Here is an 18,728-nt window from a genome sequence, read left to right as displayed (position 1 = left end):
TTTAATACATCTTAACATTTGATTCCTCTGAAAAAGTCTTTGTTACTGACCCACACTTTGCTTCTCTGTGTTTTTGCTTGTAGCCCTGGAAAGGAAAATATCAATGAGGCAGAGCAGAGAGGAGCTGATAAAACGAGGGGTTCTGAAGGAAATCTATGATAAAGGTAAGGGGGACTGGTCCCCTCCACAGGGCCCAGAAAGCCACGTGTGGAATCTGTGTGCGTGTTTCTCGGAGTTGGGTTCCGTTTTCTGCATCACTTTATCAGGATTTGAACCTCTCACACCCCCGACGGTTCTGGAGAGAAAAGAGAATTTTGTAGACCGCTCCAAAGCCCTCAGTATTCTATCAGCAGAGAGAAATCAAGCTCCCTTTTTCTCACCATTGGAACTAAACCACGGGATGCTGTGAAAAAATGATGTGGCTGCAGGAATGATGCGGGTTACTGGTTGGGAGCCTGTGGGTGTTCGAATACACACAGCTGGGGTGAAGTTAATTGCGGAGGCCCTTTCGGACACTAGGGGTTCCCAAGACAAATGTTAAAAACCTACAGGCATCTAGAATTTCCTTAACAGATTTTTTTTTTTTTTTACTGACAGTCTGTCTTGCCACAATAAAAGAGGTCAAAGTGGCAAAAATTAGAAAATACGGCCGTACACCTAAGATATTTCAAATGATAATATTGACAGTAATACAGATGCTCTGTGAATGTATCCACAGGTGTTTGCCAGTGAATAAATACTGTGTGTCTTTTGCTTATTGAATGACTATCTTTAAATATAAATGTATGCAGTGGTTTTATATTAAGTATTCTTTATTTTTATTTTTTAACAGCTTTGCTTTTTTTTTTTTAATTTGTTAATGTTTATTTTTGAGAGAAAGAGAGACACAGAATGCATGTGGGGGAGGGGCAGAGAGAGAGGGAGACACAGAATGGGAAGCAGGCTCCGGGCTCTGAGCTGTCAGCACAGAGCCCGACGCGGGGCTCGAACTCACGGGCCGCGAGATCGTGACCTGAGCTGAAGTCGGATGCTTCACCGACTGAGCCACCCAGGCGCCCCAAAGAGCTGTGCTGTTTTTAATTAGGTTTCTCTCCTTCTCCCTCCCCCCGCCTACTCTCTCTCCCCTCCCCTCCCCTCCCCTCCTGTCCTCTGCTTCCTTTGCCTCTTTCCCTTCCACTCTCCCTGTTAAGACTCTTGGTGAAATGACAAACTGTCATCTTCCAGTCTTGATACAGGAATCACCAGTAATTGTTTCAAGTCTTATCACTGTTTGAAGCTGGTGTTAGGCGGTGGGCCAGATTATTAACGCACATATTCTCCTCTAAAGAGGGATCCTGGGGCGCCTGGGTGGCTCAGTCGGTTAAGCATCTGACTTCGGCTCAGGTCTTGATCTCACGGTTCGTGAGTTCGAGCCCCACATCGAGCCCTGTGCTGACAGCTCAGAGCCTGGAGCCCGCTTCGGATTCTGTGTCTCCCTCTCTGTCTGCTCCTCTCCCACTTACGCACGTGCGCACGCTCTCTCAAGAATAAAGAACAAAAAAAATTTTTTTTAATGCCTGCTCAGATCCAGTTAAATGACCCCTTCCCCTCCCTCCTACCTTCCCGCAGTCCTTCTCTCTCTTCCTGTTAACCTTCAGGAATACTCAACAGAATGTATTTAACTGTACCGCTCATTGTTCCCATCACACCCGATAACTGGGTTAGGGTCAGCATTGCCCAAGAAACTTCTGACGTAACCAAAGACGCCATGGGTCGTTGCAGCCAAAGCCTCGTTTTCTAGAGACAGAAATGGTGGCGTCGAGGCCGGGGCCTCAGATGGTTTTCCCGTTTGCTTCGTTGTGTGCGCTCAGTAGCTGCTAGTGGAGGAAAGGACCAGTTCAGCCTCCACTTGTCAGCACAGCTTCCCCACTCGTTTGCCTGTGCATTGTCACTGTCTGTGCTCCTCTGTTGAGTTGTTGGCTGCCTTTCCTTGCTAGCGTGGACGCTCCAGGAGAACACGGACCTCAGAGGCTTACCGCCAGGCCCCCCAGCCTCCGATAGTGCTTGAGAGAGACAAGGCTCGCAAACGCATTTATCGTTTGGATGAAGGGAAGAGGAGAAGAAGAGAGGGACTAAAACTAGAAATCCGGTTGCACACAGAACACACGGAAGCTTGTATCTGCTCTGGGTTTTTTCTGAAGGGAAGCATCCATTTGTGTCACCGCGGGTGTTAATCTTGTTACCTCGTGTCATATCAGCTGTGAGGGACGTGGGCCCTGTCGTCAGATGGCTGGTCCCACTCCAGTTCCACTCCTGACTAGCTGTGCAACCTCAGTCGCATTGCTTACCTTCTCTGGGCTTCTGTCTGAATTGGACGAAGACCGTGGGGATGATGTTGTGGCAGCGAGGATTACGGAAGGTGGCACCCGGACGTTGGTTTGTGAGGCACGTTGGGGCGTGACAGAGCGCCCCAGACTGAGTGGCTTACGCAACAGAGACGTGCTTTCTCACGGACCTGGAGACTGGAAGTCTGAGATCGTGACGTCAGCAGGATTGATTTCTGGAGTGGTCTCTCTGCTTGGCTTGCGGATGACTGCCTTCGCACATGGCCCTTCCTCTTGCTCACACGCTCCTGGTGTCCCTTCCTCTTCACAGAAGGACGCCAGCCCTGTTGGATTAGGGCCCCACCCTTGTGACCTCATTTAACCTTCATTATCTCCTTAAAGGCCCTTTCTCCAAATACAGTCACATTGACCGCTTGGGCTTTGGCATGCATTTCGGAGGTGGGGGAGGGGATCCAGTCCAGTCCATAACAACCTGTAGAATAAGCTGTCATCCCGTAAATGCTCAAGAAGTGTTAGCGTACCATCATGAGGGGTCGTCATCATCCTTTATAGGTTCTGAGACCCTTTACATGCCACACCCTCAGTCGGCAGGCGCAAGGGTTAGGAAGGAACATGCCTGCCCCCTCTTACCTAGCGGTGCGGGGTCCGCCAACCCCTCCTACGGTGTGGGGGCACTGACACGAGACCGCCCGGCCCCTCTCTCACGCCTCCGCTTAGGGCTTCCTGTTCCCCTCCCCTCTCTAGGACATCACTCACCTTGCGGTAGCTGGGAGCCCGGTGGGTAGAACGCATAAGACTCTATCGCCGCGACCCGAGGGAACAGCAAGTGGCAAAGGGACTTCACTCGTTTTCCAAGTCGTGTGTTTCCAAGAGGCATTTCCTGGACTTGGAGCAAGCATTCCATGTTGCCTGGCTGGTGACGCCTCGTGCTGCCTCCTGTGTTAGCTCACGGCACTCGTGGGTCACCTGGCAGCGCGATGGGGTCCTCTGGGGAGGCACGGGCCCCGATAGCGGCCTGTTGGTTTGTAAATGACCGTGTCGGCCCATCGGGCCGCGCAGAGCCCAGGAGGGCCGGCCTCTGCCCACACCCCACACCGCGGCTACGCTCTGTCCGCGTGAGCTTGCTGATAACGGAGAGCCGTTTGTCCTTAGTTGGGTCGCTTTCCTCTTCCACCTTCTTTACGCTATTGATTTTTGCTTAATAACACCCCACTTGTCCGTAGAAAGTGTAAAGGTAACCCGTGGGGACGTGAGATTTATCAAGACGCGGGCAGGGCGGACTCAGAATCGATGAGGTTTTATTACCCTTGACGGTTCTCCTCAGAATCCTTTGCATTTTGCTTAGCGGGTTAAAAATCCCAAACCTGGTGCATAAAAAGTCAAACCCGGCAAAACGAGAGCTGGGTGGAAGAAGGAAAAGTATCTCAAATGCCTACAGGAGTGACGTCAGGAATCCTTCATTTAATTTTTGTTTAATTTTTTTAAATTTTTTTTTTTATTTTTGGGACAGAGACAGAGCATGAACGGGGGAGGGGCAGAGAGAGAGGGAGACACAGAATCGGAAACAGGCTCCAGGCTCCGAGCCATCAGCCCAGAGCCCGACGCGGGGCTCGAGCTCACGGACCGCGAGATCGCGAAATCCCGCGAGATCGCGAGATCGCGAGATCCCGCGAGATCGCGAGATCGTGACCTGGCTGAAGTCGGACGCTTAACCGACTGCGCCACCCAGGCGCCCCTAATTTTTTTTTTTTTTTTATCTATCTTTATTTTTGAGAGAGAGAGAGAGAGAGACAGAGTGTGAGCAGGGGGAGGGGCAGAGAGAGAGGGAGACCCAGAATCCGAAGCAGGATCCAGGCTCTGGGCTGTCAGTACAGAGCCTGACGCGGGGCTTGAACTCACAAACCGTGAGATCGTGACCTGAGCCCAAACCAAGAGCCAGATACTTAACCAGCTAAGCCCCCCAGGTGTCCTTACGGAGAAAGTTGTTTGGTTGTTTTTGTTTGATTGGTTTTTTTTTTATTTGTTTGTTTGTTTTAGTGTTTTTTATTTATTTTTGGAAGACTGCAAGCGGGGGAAGGGCAGAGCATCTGAAGCGGGCTCGGTGCTGACAACAGCAAACCCGACATGGGGCCGGGACTCACGAACCGTGAGGTCATGACCTCAGCCGAAGTCCGGCGCTCCGCCAACTGAACCACCCAGGCGCCCCCGACCTAAAAGTTTAAAATCAGAGAAAATGGTTTATTCTCTGGGTATATGGAGGCCACGTGAGAAGGCAGGACACTTGGAAAACTACATAAAAAGAAAATCTTTAGTTGTTAACCATGGTGTGGTAGGGATGTGAAATCATACTTTCTTTTTCTCCCATTTTCCAAAATTTCCACAATATGGTTGCAGCAGGTCGAGGGGGAACACAAGGTAAGCAATTAGAGGAGCGATTACCATTCCACTCATGGTGGAAAGTAATCTACAGTTTGATAGCTCATTTTTTAAAATGTTTATTTATTCTCGGGAGAGAGAGAGAGAGCGTGCATGAGCATGGGAGGGGCAGAGAGAGGGACACGGAATCCAAAACAGGCTCCAGGCTCCGAGCTGTCAGCACAGAGCCCGACGCAAGGCTCGAACTCACAAACTGTGGGATCATGACCTGAGCCGAGGTCGGATACTCAACCGACTGAGCCACCCAGGGGCCCGTGGTAGCCCATTTTTTTAACTCTGTTTACCAACCTTGCGGCCTGTCTGTTTGAATCAGAAACTAAGGGTTCTCTTAGACTCCCTGGAACACCCCTTGGTTTATTCAACAAATTGGCACTCAGGGCCCCCTCTGTGCCACGTGGTCTCCCAGACCTTGAGCTACAGCGATCACCAAAAGAGCAAAATCCTAACCTTCTCAGAGTTTATGTTCTACAAAAAGAAATAGGAAGTAATTAAATACGCATAGGGTATATCGTCAAGCAGTTGTAAGCTGTATGAAGAAAAACAAAGCAGCAGGGTAAAAAGATAAAGTCACAAGTAGAGCCATGATTTAGACAAGTGCAGTCATGGAGGACTTCTGGAGGAGGTGACTGACACAGAGAAATTAAGTGCTCTGTGGCTGAAACCCACATTGGCCCTCCTGCCCCACTTCCACAAAATTGTAAATGGACTCGGTATGTTACTTTTAAAGCCTCTGTAGGGCATTTGCCTCTCTTGGTTTTCTGTAAATCAGAGCACATCGTCCCCTGCTCAGAGCCTGCAGTGGCTCCCCATGTCACCAGGAGATATTCCATATTCCTGCGACAGCGTGCAAAGCCCTCTGTGATTTGCCCTCCAGCCCCTAAGTTTGCCTCAACTCCCTGGCCGTACCGCCTCATAACTACCTCTCGGTGACACATCTGTAGGCTCGCTTTCTAGCCCTCGAGGTTGACATTAGCCACTCCCTTTCCTGGAACCCTCTTCCCCCAGATGGCCATCCACATAGCTCCCCTCTCTTCAGGTCTTTGCTTAGATGCCACCTTCTCCTCGAAGCTTACCCTGCACCAACCAGATTTTACGTGGCCACCTCCTTCCCTAGGTCCTGCGTTTCCTGCCCCTGCTCTGCTGTGTTCTGTCTTTTGTTAGTTTCTGTCTCTTACCACCTTCAAATGGGCCCTAGAAGTAAGTTATTTATTGTGTTACCCTTTTTGCCATCTGTCTCTTCTCACTGAAATGGAAGTTCCACCAGGCGGGGTATCGGGTCTTGTCTGGTTTGTTCATGGATGGAGCCCGAGAGCCTCCAACAGCGCCTGGCACGTAGCTGATGTTCAGTAAACGTGTGTTGGGAGAACAGTATGTGCCAACCGGGAGCTGGCTCTCCAGGTTCACAGCATTTGCTTTATTCGCTGTTGCTGGTGAACCTCCCAGTTCTCTGATCCCCCTTATTTATTCAGCTTTGTGGTCCATGAAACTTTACGGCCAGTTATTTAAATAGGCAATAACAGATTATGTACATTTATGTAGATCGGTGCTAAATACTCCACTTTCATATAGTGGCTTTTTAAAAAAACTTTTAACGTTGATTTACTTTTGAGAGTAAGAGAGAGAGAACGCAAATGGGGAAGGGGCAGAGAGAGAGAGAGGGAGACACAGGATCTGAAACAGGCTCCAGGCTCTGAGCTGTCAGCACAGAGCCAGGCGTGGGGCTCGAACTCCCAAAATGTGAGATCATGACCTGAGCCCAAGTCGGACACTTAACTGACTGAGCCACCGAGGTGCCCCAGCATATAGTGGCTTTTAAGTGTTAAGGAGAAACATATCCTGACAACAGTGAACGGTTTGGCCGTTAGTAAAGTGGTGATGATATTTCTCTGACTTAGGAAGGATCTCAGGAGGTCACCTGGTGTCCCTAGTGTTACTTTTCCAAAATAAAGATGAAGCAGGGGAGGCCACTTATTACCTTGTGGAAGGGCACGCGGCCAGTGGGCGTGCACTCTTAAAACCCCTGCTAAGACAGTGTGTCCTCCGTTTGGAATTTACAGGAACACCGAAAAACTTTGTTGTAACATGTTGCCAGTTGGTAGTCAGACGATCTGAGTAAGTCGTGCTGTTAGCGCCATTGAAAATAATCTCTGCAAAGAAACATAATGCGGGATTTAAAGAATGTTAGGGTCGGGACACCTGGGTGGCTCAGTCGGTTAAGCATCCACCTTCAGCTCAGGTCATGACCTCACAGTTTAGGAGTTCGAGCCCCCGCGCCGGGCGCTGTGCTGACAGCTTAGAGACTGGAGCCTGCTTTGGATTCTGTGTTTCCTTCTCTCTGTGTCCCTCCCCCGTGCGCGCGCTCTCTCTCTCTCTCTCTCTCTCTCTCTCTCTCTCTCTCAAAAAAAAAAAAAATTAAAATTAAAGAATGTTAGGGTTAATAGTGGCGATTGTAGTGGATTTTCCCGGGAAACCTCAGTCCTCCCTCAGGGTCACCCTCTCCGTACAGGATGGGCGTGGGATGTATATGGCAGTTGTCAGGGGGGCAGGACAGGGAAGGGAGACCACCTCTCTGCTGTGGCATGATACATCGCACCTGCATGGGACACACATCCACACCCTAAGGGGGAACAGGACACCAGAATGTGTAAGCAGGTAGCTCAGACCACGGCAGCTCTCCTGGGAGTCTCCACGGGGATCCCGCCGAGACCCCGGGAAGGAGAGGGCCCCCCAAGGAGAGGAAGGAAGAACGGGGGGGGGGGGCACGTCAGCAGAACAGACTGGGAGCATCTCTGCTGCCCACTGTGTGCTGGGAATTAGAGATAACATTTCCCAGCACATAATAGAGTGCCCCGAAGTGTGCTCTCTTCCTTCACTGAGTGAGAGCGACATCGTGGAAGGTGTTATTTTTCATTATAAGCACAAACAGAAGCTCCCTGAAATGGACAACTCTTTTATGCAAGAGGCTGCGTTTTCCCTTGTCTGGCATTCCAGAGAGAGAGAAAGAGAGAGAGAGAGAGAAAAGCCTGATATTTACATTAAAAGGTCCTCGTATTTTAAAAATAAAAATAGGGGCGCCTGGGTGGCGCAGTCGGTTAGGCGTCCGACTTCAACCAGGTCACGATCTCACGGTCCGTGAGTTCAAGCCCCGCGTCGGGCTCTGGGCTGATGGCTCAGAGCCTGGAGCCTGTTTCCGATTCTGTGTCTCCCTCTCTCTCTGCCCCTCGCCCGTTCATGCTCTGTCTCTCTGTCCCAAAAATAAATAAACGTTGAAAAAAAAAAAAAAAAAAAAGAGAAAAAAAATAAAAATAAAAATAAAAATTCTCTAGCGGATCAGAGGAGACCAAACTGTAGTAGGCTCAGCCCTTCTTAAGTCCCGTGTTTCTCTGGTAACCCGGGTGCGTATGCTTCCCAAGTCGGAGTTTGTGGGAACCGCTTTTCACAGCCTCTGCCAGGCACCGTTAATGTGTCACATCCTGAGATGTTCCCCGTGCCTCTTGTGGAAGTGGCATCTTCCGAAAGCTGTGTGTAGAGTAGCGGTGTGGACATCAAAGGAAGGTTTACCTTCAGTATCAGCGACATCTAATTGCCCTCCTAGCACCTCCGAGCCCAGTACAGAGGAGTTTGCCCTAGCAGTTGGAAAGTGGTTTAAACAATAAAGAGAATGCGCAGAAGTTGTGATCAAAATTCCCTTAAGTAATAAGGTTCTTTCAAAAAAAAAAAAAAAAAAAGTCACCGTCCCAAGCCAGAAATTACGGAATTAATTACGGAAATTATTATTACAGCCATGAGCAACTATCCCCAGTACATGTACTCCTCCTTCGTGTGCTTGTTGATTACCTGTTATATTGCAGGTGCCATTCTGGGCACCGGGAATACTAAGGAGGGACAAGCCAGACTCCCCTGGCTGACAGAACCCACAGTCCTGGGAGTAGGGTTCAGGCACTCAGCAGTCAGGGCAAGTACAGGATGTCTGGGGGCAAGGGAAGCATCACCCACCCACGTCTGGAGACTTAGGGAGGACATCTTGGAAGCAGGGGTATCGCAGAGGAAACCTGAAGTGTGATGAGATTTATCCTAGGGAAGCTGGGTGGGTAAGGGGAATGTCAGAAGGGGAGGAACTAGCCCCCGAGGAGACACCGAGCTGGGGAAAAGGGAGGGAGGCAGAGTGTGTGTCCAGCACGTCTGTAAGATGAGGGGGCGTTGGGGCAGATCGTGCAGCCAGGAAAATGATATTCGTTGTTTGTGCTTTATCCTGAGAGCAGTGAGGGGCTTTGGAAGGGTTTGCTGCATGATCGGATTTGCAGCCTCATCGCTCTGCCTATAGGGAACCAGAACTTGGAGGGAGCCCAAGACGTGAGTCAGGGTGGCCAGATAGCGAATGTTGCCGGGATCCAGTGACCTGATTGCGGGGGTGGGCAGAAATGGGCGTGGCTGGGGGAGAGGACAGACTGAAGAATTAGAGGAGATGGAATCAGGAGGGTCCTGATTTCGGAGAGTGAAGGAGAGGGGGTAACCGTGGCAGCTACTCAGGATTCTGCGTTGGACAGAATCTGTGAGCAGATACAGGGACCATTCGCCGAGCTGGGGACCCAAGACCCAGTGAGCTTAAGACACAGAATGTTGCCGTGGTTTGACCACACCGGGTGTGAGATACCCAAATGTCTAAATAGACTACTAAATATACAGATTGGAAAGCTCACGAGAGAGATCTGGGTTGGAAATGCAGGTTTGGAATAGTCATATAAATAAATGGTCGTTAAGTCATGTGAGTTGACGATAGCTCTGGAAGAAGTTGGAGTAGGGGGACATAAATGGTCCTGATAGAAAACCCCATGGAACCCCCAACATTAAATCATCTAGGAGTAAAGCAAAAATGGCCTGGGGTTAAGGAAGACCCTCAAAGACTGGGAAGTGGACAGAAAAATAGGAAATCAACCAGAAATGTGTATCAGTATGGAAGCCAAGACAAGGGGCAGTGGTTTGGGGGAAAATGGTCTGAAGTGTCGAATACAGACACGCCAACTAACATAGGGTCCAAGAAGTGTCCTTTTGATTATTTTTATGCTGTTTAATTGTAGGCTTTTAAATGACCTGTGAAGCCAATGCGCGACCAACAGGGTGAACGTTAAAATGCTTCTGTTTTCCGTTAACAAAAACTTAAGGAGGGTGAAGCGATAAGCAAAATCAGACCAACGGTCTTTGTGTGTTTTGTCCTCTATGGTATTCCTAATGCCTTGAGCAATGCTTGGCATTTCTTGGTGCTTGTTTAATACTTTTTGCATGAATGAGTGAGTGAGTGAATGAATCTCCCATTACAAAGCCCAGTAGCAGGACAGCTCTGAGGCTGGTTAATTCAGCAGTTCAATAACATGGCTAAGGGATGCCATCATCAGGCTGTGACGCTTTGTGGTAACAACATGGCTGCACTAATTCCAGCATCACGTAGAGACACAGCGTCCGGAGGAAAGAGTGAGTGAATCAAGGGGCGCCTGGGTGGCTCGGTTGGTTAAGCGTCCGACTCTTGGTTTCGGCTCAGGTCACGACATCATGGTTCTTGAGTTTGTGGCTTATATCGAGCTCCATGCTGCCTGCATGGAAACTGCTTTAGGTTCTCTCTCTCCCTCTCTGCCCCTCCTCAACTCACTCACTCACTCTCTCTCTTTCTCTCTCTCAAAATAAGTAAACAAAATTTAAGAAAAAAAGAAAAGAAAGCCCTTCCTGATTTGCCTAGGACTTGCGTAGATGTAGACAAGTAAGCATTCAACCTCGATCCCCACGTAAATATCTGCAAACCAGCAACACTCAGCTGGGAGATCCCCACCCAGGATCCCGGTCCCAGCTCTCTCGTCTTCTGGGCATACAAGGCACAGGGAAACTTTTCATCTCCCAGGACTCTGCTTTCAGAATGCAACCCCAGGACCCTGACTGTTCCATCCCCTCCGGCAACCCCCAGTTTGTTCTCTGTGTTGAAGAGTCTCTTATGGTTTGCCTCCCTCTGTTCTTATCTTATTTTTCTTTCCCTTCCCGTCTGTTCATCTGTTTTTTCTCAAATTCCACATGAGTGAAATCCTATGATATCAGTCTTTCTCTGACTTATTTCACTTAGCATAATCCCCTCTTGTTCCATCCACATTGTTGCAAATGGCAGGATTTCATTCTTTTTCATCACTGAGTAGTGCTCCATTCTCTCTCTCTCTCTCTCTCTCTCTCTCTCTCTCTCTTTCATTTGGGCTCTTTCCATGCTTTGGCTGTTATTGATAGCACTGCTATAAACATTGGGGTGCATGGGCCCCTCCAAATCAGAATTTTTGTATCCTTTGGATAAATACCTAGTGCTATTGCTGGGTTGTAGGGTAGTTCTATTTTTAGTTTGTGGAGGAACCTCCATACTGTTCTCCAGAGCGGCTGCACCAGCTTACATTCCCACGAGCAGTGCAAGAGGATTCCCCTTTCTCCGCATCCTCGCCCAAATCTCTTGTTTTCTGTGTTGTTAGTTCTAGCCATTCTGACTGGTGTGAGGTGGTATCTCATTGTGGTTTTGATTTGTATTTCCCTGATGATGAGTGATGTTGAGCATCTTTTCATGGGTTGTTAGCCATCTGGATGTCTTGTTTGGAAAAGTGTCTGTTCACGTCTCCTGCCCATTTCTTCAGTGGGTTGTTTGTTTTTGGGGTGTTGAGTTTGGTAAGCTCTTCTTCTTAGATGGCTGTCTTCCCCCAGTTGCCTTCCCTTCACTGGAGCCTAGACTCCCCCTAGTGCCACCAGGAGAGCTGAGATTCCGTTGTGAGGTTTTAGGACTTCTCCGAAGGCCGTGCCCACCTCTGTAGCTCTTGGCTGCCGGTCTCAGGGCTCCTGCCATCCACACGTGCCCCAGAGCGTGTCTTCACTCGCCAGCCCTCTCTTAATTTCTCTGAAGGAAATATTACCCATCAGACTGACCACTTACTGCCATCCGGACCAGGTTAGCAACATCATTTTACCTTCCTAGTTCTGGAAATGGGCTCACTTTTGCATATTCATTAGGGCCATTATGGTGATTTTCAAGTGGGTTACGAGCAGTGCAGTTCAGTCGACTTTTCAGCCATAACAGAAATGTTTGTCATCATCTATCCTGGCCACCGCAGCAGCCTCCGGCCTCGCATGGTTATTGAGCACTTCAAGTGTGGCTGGTCTGACTGAGGGGAATTGCATTTTTGATTTTATTGAGTTTTAACTAACTAAAAGTAGCCACATGTGGCCACGGGGTGCCCTTTTGAAGAACCGAGCTAGAGGGGCGCCTGGGTGGCGCAGTCGGTTAAGCGTCCGACTTCAGCCAGGTCACGATCTCACGGTCCGTGAGTTCGAGCCCCGCGTCAGGCTCTGGGCTGATGGCTCGGAGCCTGGAGCCTGTTTCCGATTCTGTGTCTCCCTCTATCTCTGCCCCTCCCCCGTTCATGCTCTGTCTCTGTCTGTCCCATAAATAAATAAATAAAAAAACGTTGAAAAAAAAATTAAAAAAAAAAGAACCGAGCTAGAGAAAAAGAGCTTCTTAGATCTAGAAGCCGCTCTCATTTCCCTCCCCAGCTCGAGTCACTGAGGATTTTTTTTAAATCTCAGCTTCTGGTTCCCACCTGGCCTGCTCCAGTAACCATGCAAGGCCTTTGCATGGCACGGCATGATTCTGTGAGAGTCACGTGATTGTATAATAGCATAGGAGAAAAACGGTGACATCCCATTCATTTTATATTCAATCCCTGCCCCAGTTGCATTTTTTTTTTCTTTTTTTTTTTGGTATCCAAATGCTCAGGAAGAGCAAGATGGTAAATCCCTTTGTAGCTACAAACCTTGGGGCCCGAGTCGTTGTTTGGAAATAGTGGTCGGAGCCATGATACTTCATCAGGATAGATGACGTAAGAACGAGTGGGCTTTGGCATGAAGATGGGGGGAGAGGCAGAGTTATACCCAGTACAGATATAAGAAACAGCTCTGGGTGGGGAGACACCACAGCAATGATGCAACCATGCATTTGCTGTCCCGGCCAGCAACCGAGAATCCTATAGTTTTGTTGACCATCAGGTCCAGTTCAGGCAGGAAACACCGATAAATCTGACAGAAAACAGCTATAGAGAAGTGCAGCCCAAACAGGCTCCCCAAGGTCTGTGCCACTTTTGTGATAGGAAGTCATTGCACCTCATGTATTCAATGGTTTAGGCAAAGGCCTCTTAATCATTTTAAAATAGGATATCAATGGGGCGCCTGGGTGGCGCAGTCGGTTAAGCGTCCGACTTCAGCCAGGTCACGATCTCGCGGTCCGTGAGTTCAAGCCCCGCGTCAGGCTCTGGGCTGATGGCTCAGAGCCTGGAGCCTGTTTCCGATTCTGTGTCTCCCTCTCTCTCTGCCCCTCCCCCGTTCATGCTCTGTCTCTCTCTGTCCCAAAAATAAATAAACATTGAAAAAAAAATTTATAAAAGTCAACAAATTATTTAAATAAATAAATAAATAAATAAATAAATAAATAAATAAATAAATAAAATAGGATATCAAGTCCAGACCAGTAGCAACAACACAAAAGCGAGGTGGTTCTCCAAGCACAAAAGCATGTGCTGCTCCATTCCATGTACGAAATTGTCCAGAGTATCACAGAACCAATTAGATTCTGAGATTGGAATACATCGTGTACAGATTTGCAAGGTGATGGGTTCTAAAGGACTCTGAGTTACGAAGATGCTTGTATCAGACAAAGGAGCCTCATGGCTTTTGCAAAATTGTTCCTCTGTATAAGCTGGCCAGAATAATCCAAAGACTTCTAGCTGTAAGCAGAGATAAAGTAGAAGATTCTTGTAAATTCCTAAAATACGGGTTCCCCGATCCTACAGACTCCTGAAGTGTTTGTCTTAAGTCCTGGTGATACACAGAGACTTTTAAACACACACGCTCAAAATGACTGGTCCATGGTGGAAAAGAAAACCCACCAGAAGAGAGAGAGAGAAGAGACTCTAGGGTTTTTTTGTTTTGGCAAAGAAGAGGTTCAAGCCTTTTTAAGTGCTCAGGAATCCAGTGCATTCGTTCCCAAACAGGCAGTGTTTAATAGGAATGTATTTCTTGCTGTGTATGTTTAAAGTTCTACAAAATGTTATCTGTAGCACCGTTTAGTTAAATTACAGCTATTCCCTGAACTCAGGCAAACTGAAGAAAATAATCTCCAACGAAAATTGACAAATGCCAGGGGAGCCATTTCTGACTTCTTAGGTTTAAGGCTTTTAACCTTTCAATAAAACCCTTAGATAAATTATTTCTTAGCTAACTGTTGCTTGGCAGATCATCTGAGCAGGAGAGCAGCTAGTGGCTTTGATTTGCAATGATCTAAAAAGCTATTGGGGGGGCGCCTGGGTGGCTCAGTCGGTTAAGCAGCCGACTTCGGCTCAGGTCATGATCTCGCGGTCTGTGAGTTCGAGCCCCGCGTCGGGCTCTGTGCTGACAGCTCAGAGCCTGGAGCCTGTTTCAGATTCTGTGTCTCCCTCTCTCTGACCCTCCCCCATTCATGCTTTGTCTCTCTCTGTCTCAAAAATAAACGTCAAAAAAAAAAATTAAAAAAAAAAAAAGGCTATTGGGATTAACGGAAGCTTTGCCAAAAGCCTCTATGTTGTTCTAAAGTGAAACCTTTGTGGGTTTCAAAACAACGGCTCTACCCCCTTCGTGGGTGGATTTTTCCCTACTCTAGTGGAAAAAAATATATCGATGTCAAAAAAAAAAAAAAAAGATGTCGACGAAGTCTGTGTTTCGTGGCTTATTAATATTAGGTCCACCACCCGAGAAACACTTCTTGGAAAAGCGCCTTCACGTTGAACTCATCAGCCACTCAGTGCAGGTGCCTTTTTGGGTCAAAGAGCACGTCTGGGGAGCTAGAATGAGAACATGGCATAGACTGAACAATAGCCCTGGTCTCAAAGGGGAAAAAACAGGAAATGCTTGCATTAGGCTCCTCGTACGTACGTGTCTTCACAAAGGTAATGGTTTGCTGTAATGTACGTAGCTTCGCTTTTGGGGTTTGCTTTAGTGACAGCCCTTGGGGACCACCGGTACATGAAAATGTGTTTGAATTTTCACAAGCTGCATGTATAGGTTCTACAAGTTTGCCTTTGCAACAGTGATGCAGTTTACTGTTCCTCCTGTTTCCAGCCTGAAATTGCTACATGATGCTTCTCTTATGCTGTCATTTTTCTTTTCCCTTGACGCCTAAACGTAGTCACCATTTCATGATGTCATCCACTTTTCTTCTCTATCGTGTGTCCTTCACAGTAACAGAATTGGAATTCTAACTACGACATCTACATGACTTATTTATAAAGGATTGCTACGGTGTTCTTTTGCCATCCTTAAGGAAACTAAAATTTCCAAATAAGTCGTTTTAAATGAGCTCACACGGTCTCACCACTTACTAGCTCATCACCTGCCAATTACGGGACTCTACACAAGTCATTGAAACCATCTGGTGTTCGCTTTCCTTTATATACAGCGAAGATAATCTTGGAACCAACCCCATAGAATTGTTTTAGGTATATACATTAAGTGAACAAGTACCTGGATCATAATAAATTCCCAAAATATTATTTAAGGGGCTGTTATCGTATATATTTAATGTGGAAACTGAAGTGGAAAATGGTTTGCTGGTTAGGCTTCTTTGCAAGTTTTGGGGAGAACTTGTTCTCATTTCTTACAACTGCCCTACACATAACACTTTGGTCTGGAAGGATGCTGGGCACCAACACAGTAGTCCTTTTTTGTTTTCGAGGGACAGAAACTGAAGTCCCAGACGCCGAGTCACTTCTTGCAAGCTAGCGATGACAAAAACAAGAACGTGGCGCCCCCCACGCTCAGAGTCTGGCTCCTTTGCATGATACCCGCTGCTCCCTTCTTCCCACCCAGCCCTCCTGAGGTTGAGTTCGGAGCGCTCACAGTGCATTGCTGTTTGCCGACACACGGACAGCATGCTTTATAACACCATCCTTCCTGTCACCTTCCTATTTATTTATTTGTCTCTCTGCCTACCTACCTGACCTACCTACCTACCTAAGATAGAAAAGCCTTCTCTTCCCTTGAGACTCCAGACTCTTCTCAGGTTCTGCAGGGTCCGATAGTAGGACTCTTGATAAAGGCTCGTGTAGAGGAGGTCATTAACGGGCCTGACAACTTTCTACTCACGCCCTCCCCGCAAGCCTAGGCCTCACATCAGCCCACCAAGAAGAAAAAGTCCGAGTCCTGGATCGACGCTGGCCCAAGGTGGCCCGGGAACAATGCAGAGTAAAGCCCCCAGTGCTCACCATTGGGGTAGGCTCACTCCCCCTAGTGGAGAAACAGGGACCTAGCTATGAGCTCACTGCAGAGAAGAAAGGGTAAGAAGCCAGGCAGGAAAAAAAAAAAAACAAAAGAGGGCTTAGGGGAAATCAACGCATTCATAAGAAACCAGAAGTGTGAGGAAGGGGTTTTTCCCTCCAACAAAAACTATTATTTTTTTATTTAATGTAACAAGGCACCACGCGATTGGTGGCATGTGTGTTTGCAAATGTAAGCACCTTTACAGAAAAGAAGTTAATGATCACTAAACTCTCCTTCTTGTCTTGCCAAGTTTACACCAGAACTTTGCCACCCTGCATCCGTATTTCATTTTGATTTTCTCCTGAGCCACGTGTACAAGCTGTCCTCCATTCCTGCTTCTATACTTGACATTATTTCAGACCCATTTTTTTTCAAATGTTTACTTTTTGAGAGAGAGAGAGAGAGAGAGAGAGAGAGAGTGAGTGGGGGAAGGGCAGAGAGAGAGAGAGACACACACAGAATCCGAAGCAGGCTTCAGGCTCCGAGCTGTCAGCACAGAGCCCGACACGGGGCTGGAACCCACAAACTGCAAAATCACAACCTGAGCCGAAGTCAGTGGCTTAACTGACTGAACCATCCAGGTGTCCCCAGACCCATTTTTTAATGTCTGGGCATCACCCACATGGTCATTTCATTTGCGTTTCTTTCCTTCCCAGCAAGTGTCTGCATCTCACAAGTGGCCTGTGGAACACTTCCGTTTGTTTGTACAAATACTCTTCGTTCTTGGAAGAGTCGGTCTTTTATGAGCCGTGTTTGGCTCATGTTTCTCCACGACACTGCTCTTTTTCTTACATTTGGTGTATAGCTTTTTATTTTGCAGATTGAAAATCAAAAAGTTTTGTGAGTCAGTCAAAAGCTCTCCATCTGGCTTCCCTCTTACACAATCTGAATAAATAAATGTGTGTGCGTATTTATTTCTACTATCCTAGTTTTGAAGTTTTCTTTTTTTGATCCATGTGAAATGTGTTGCCATAATGGTTCCGTGTATAGGTATAAAGCAATTCTTTATTAAGTATGCTCCATGCCTAGCATGGAACCCAGCACAGGACTTGAACTCATGACCCAGAGATCAAGACCTGAGCTGAGATCACGAGTTGGACGCTTAACGGACTGAGCCACCCAGACGTCCTATAAAGCAATGTTTTTACACTCAGAGTCAACTATTATTTATTAAGTAAAGATAAGATGTCTTATCCAACTAGAAATACATTTTTAAAAATTTTGCTTAATGTTTATTTTTGAGAGAGAGACAGCATGAGCAGGGGAGGGGCAGAGAGAGAGGGAGACACAGAATCCGAAACAGGCTCCAGGCTCTGAGCTGTCAGCACAGAACCCAATGCGGGGCTCGAACTCGTGGACAGCAAGATCATGACCTGAGCTGAAGTCGGATGCTTAACCACCCCAAAAACAAACAAAAAAACACATTTTTTAATGCATCTTTGGAACCAGTCCTCTGGAAGATAACTTTTACATAAATCTTACTTTCAGAACAGTAAAGAAAAATTCCACGTGAGAGGAAATCCTCCTGAAATCTGTGGCCTCCTGGGTTCTGAGCACAGGTCTCCTTTCTGCCCTTCTTTTTCTTCATCTGCTTCTCAGGGTTTGACTGCACTCTCTCTCCTTTTTCCCACCTCGGATGCTGGTTCCTCGGTGCACCTGCGTTTCTGCATTTCTTTGTGTTCTCTTTAGCAATTGACTCCATGCCTGGCTTACGGGAGGGGAGGCAGGGCGGGCTGTGGTAAAGCTCCAGGGCTTGGGGGTGGGGGGCGCAGACGGGGCAGGGGTTTCTAAAAGTACCATAAGGAGCTGAAAGCCAATTTCTGCCTTACAAGGTCGTGCTGAGCGTTTGCAGTGTCTGGTTTCTGCTGCGTGTTGTTAATTACAGACTCTCGACAGATGTTTGTCAACTGAATGAATGCATTCACTGACCCCTCTCCCTTCACTCTCCTTGATTTAGTGGTTAACCTGACTCTCCCAGCACCTTCCTTTCTTAGGTCTCACAAGGGGAAGAGGAGAACACGGCTGGCACAGTTTCCGTGGCCAGTTCTGTGTACCTTAGACCCGCTGCTTTCTGTGTCTCATCTTTCAAGATTTATGACCTTGACTTGCACTCACGTCTGCCTCATTCTCTCTGCCACTTCTGTGACCTGATTTTCTCTTGTTAAATATGTTCGCATCTGGCTCACATTTTAACTTTCCACTCTGCCTTACTGCTCTCCGCAGTCCCATATTGCTTTGTGACAAGTTCATATTCATGATCCATGGTTAGACAATGCGGCCTCCTGCTTTCTTGTCCTCTTTGCGGTTTAAACCAACAGCCTCTCTTCCCCATTTGCCACATAGACAGCATTTTCTGCCCTTGGGGCATCGTGACAAGGCGCTGTTGTCATTCCAGGCTCCTTTGCCTGTCTGATTCCTAACCTCCAATCGTCTCCAAGAGTGTAACCCTGACCACCAAAGCAGCTCCAGCATCCCCCAAGAACTTGCTAGACGTGCATACCCTCCATCCCATCCCAAACCTTCTGGCTCAGAAACTCTGGGGGCAGAGTCTAGCCACCTGCTTTAGCCTGCCTCCAGAAAACCGCTGATGCCGGAGAAGCACCGCCTCCACCC

The 18,728-nt window shown here is 47.8% G+C and overlaps 1 protein-coding gene across 10 annotated transcripts in view; it reads left to right on the top strand.

The window, feature by feature from the left end:
* Nucleotides 1-18,728, top strand: part of PHACTR1 (phosphatase and actin regulator 1) — a 570,997-nt gene that overhangs the window by 458,298 nt on the left and 93,971 nt on the right. For all 10 annotated transcript variants that reach the window (XM_086706265.1, XM_086706260.1, XM_086706269.1 and 7 more), the window contains one exon: nucleotides 84-164. In XM_086706265.1, coding sequence (XP_086562391.1) covers nucleotides 84-164 — 81 coding nt within the window. The remainder of the gene's footprint in view (nucleotides 1-83; nucleotides 165-18,728) is intronic.

This window comes from Puma concolor, chromosome B2 (assembly GCF_028749965.1).
Source record: "Puma concolor isolate L17-30 chromosome B2, mPumCon1.1.hap2, whole genome shotgun sequence".
Lineage (NCBI taxonomy): Eukaryota > Metazoa > Chordata > Mammalia > Carnivora > Felidae > Puma > Puma concolor.
This window is presented reverse-complemented; position numbering and strand designations above follow the sequence as displayed.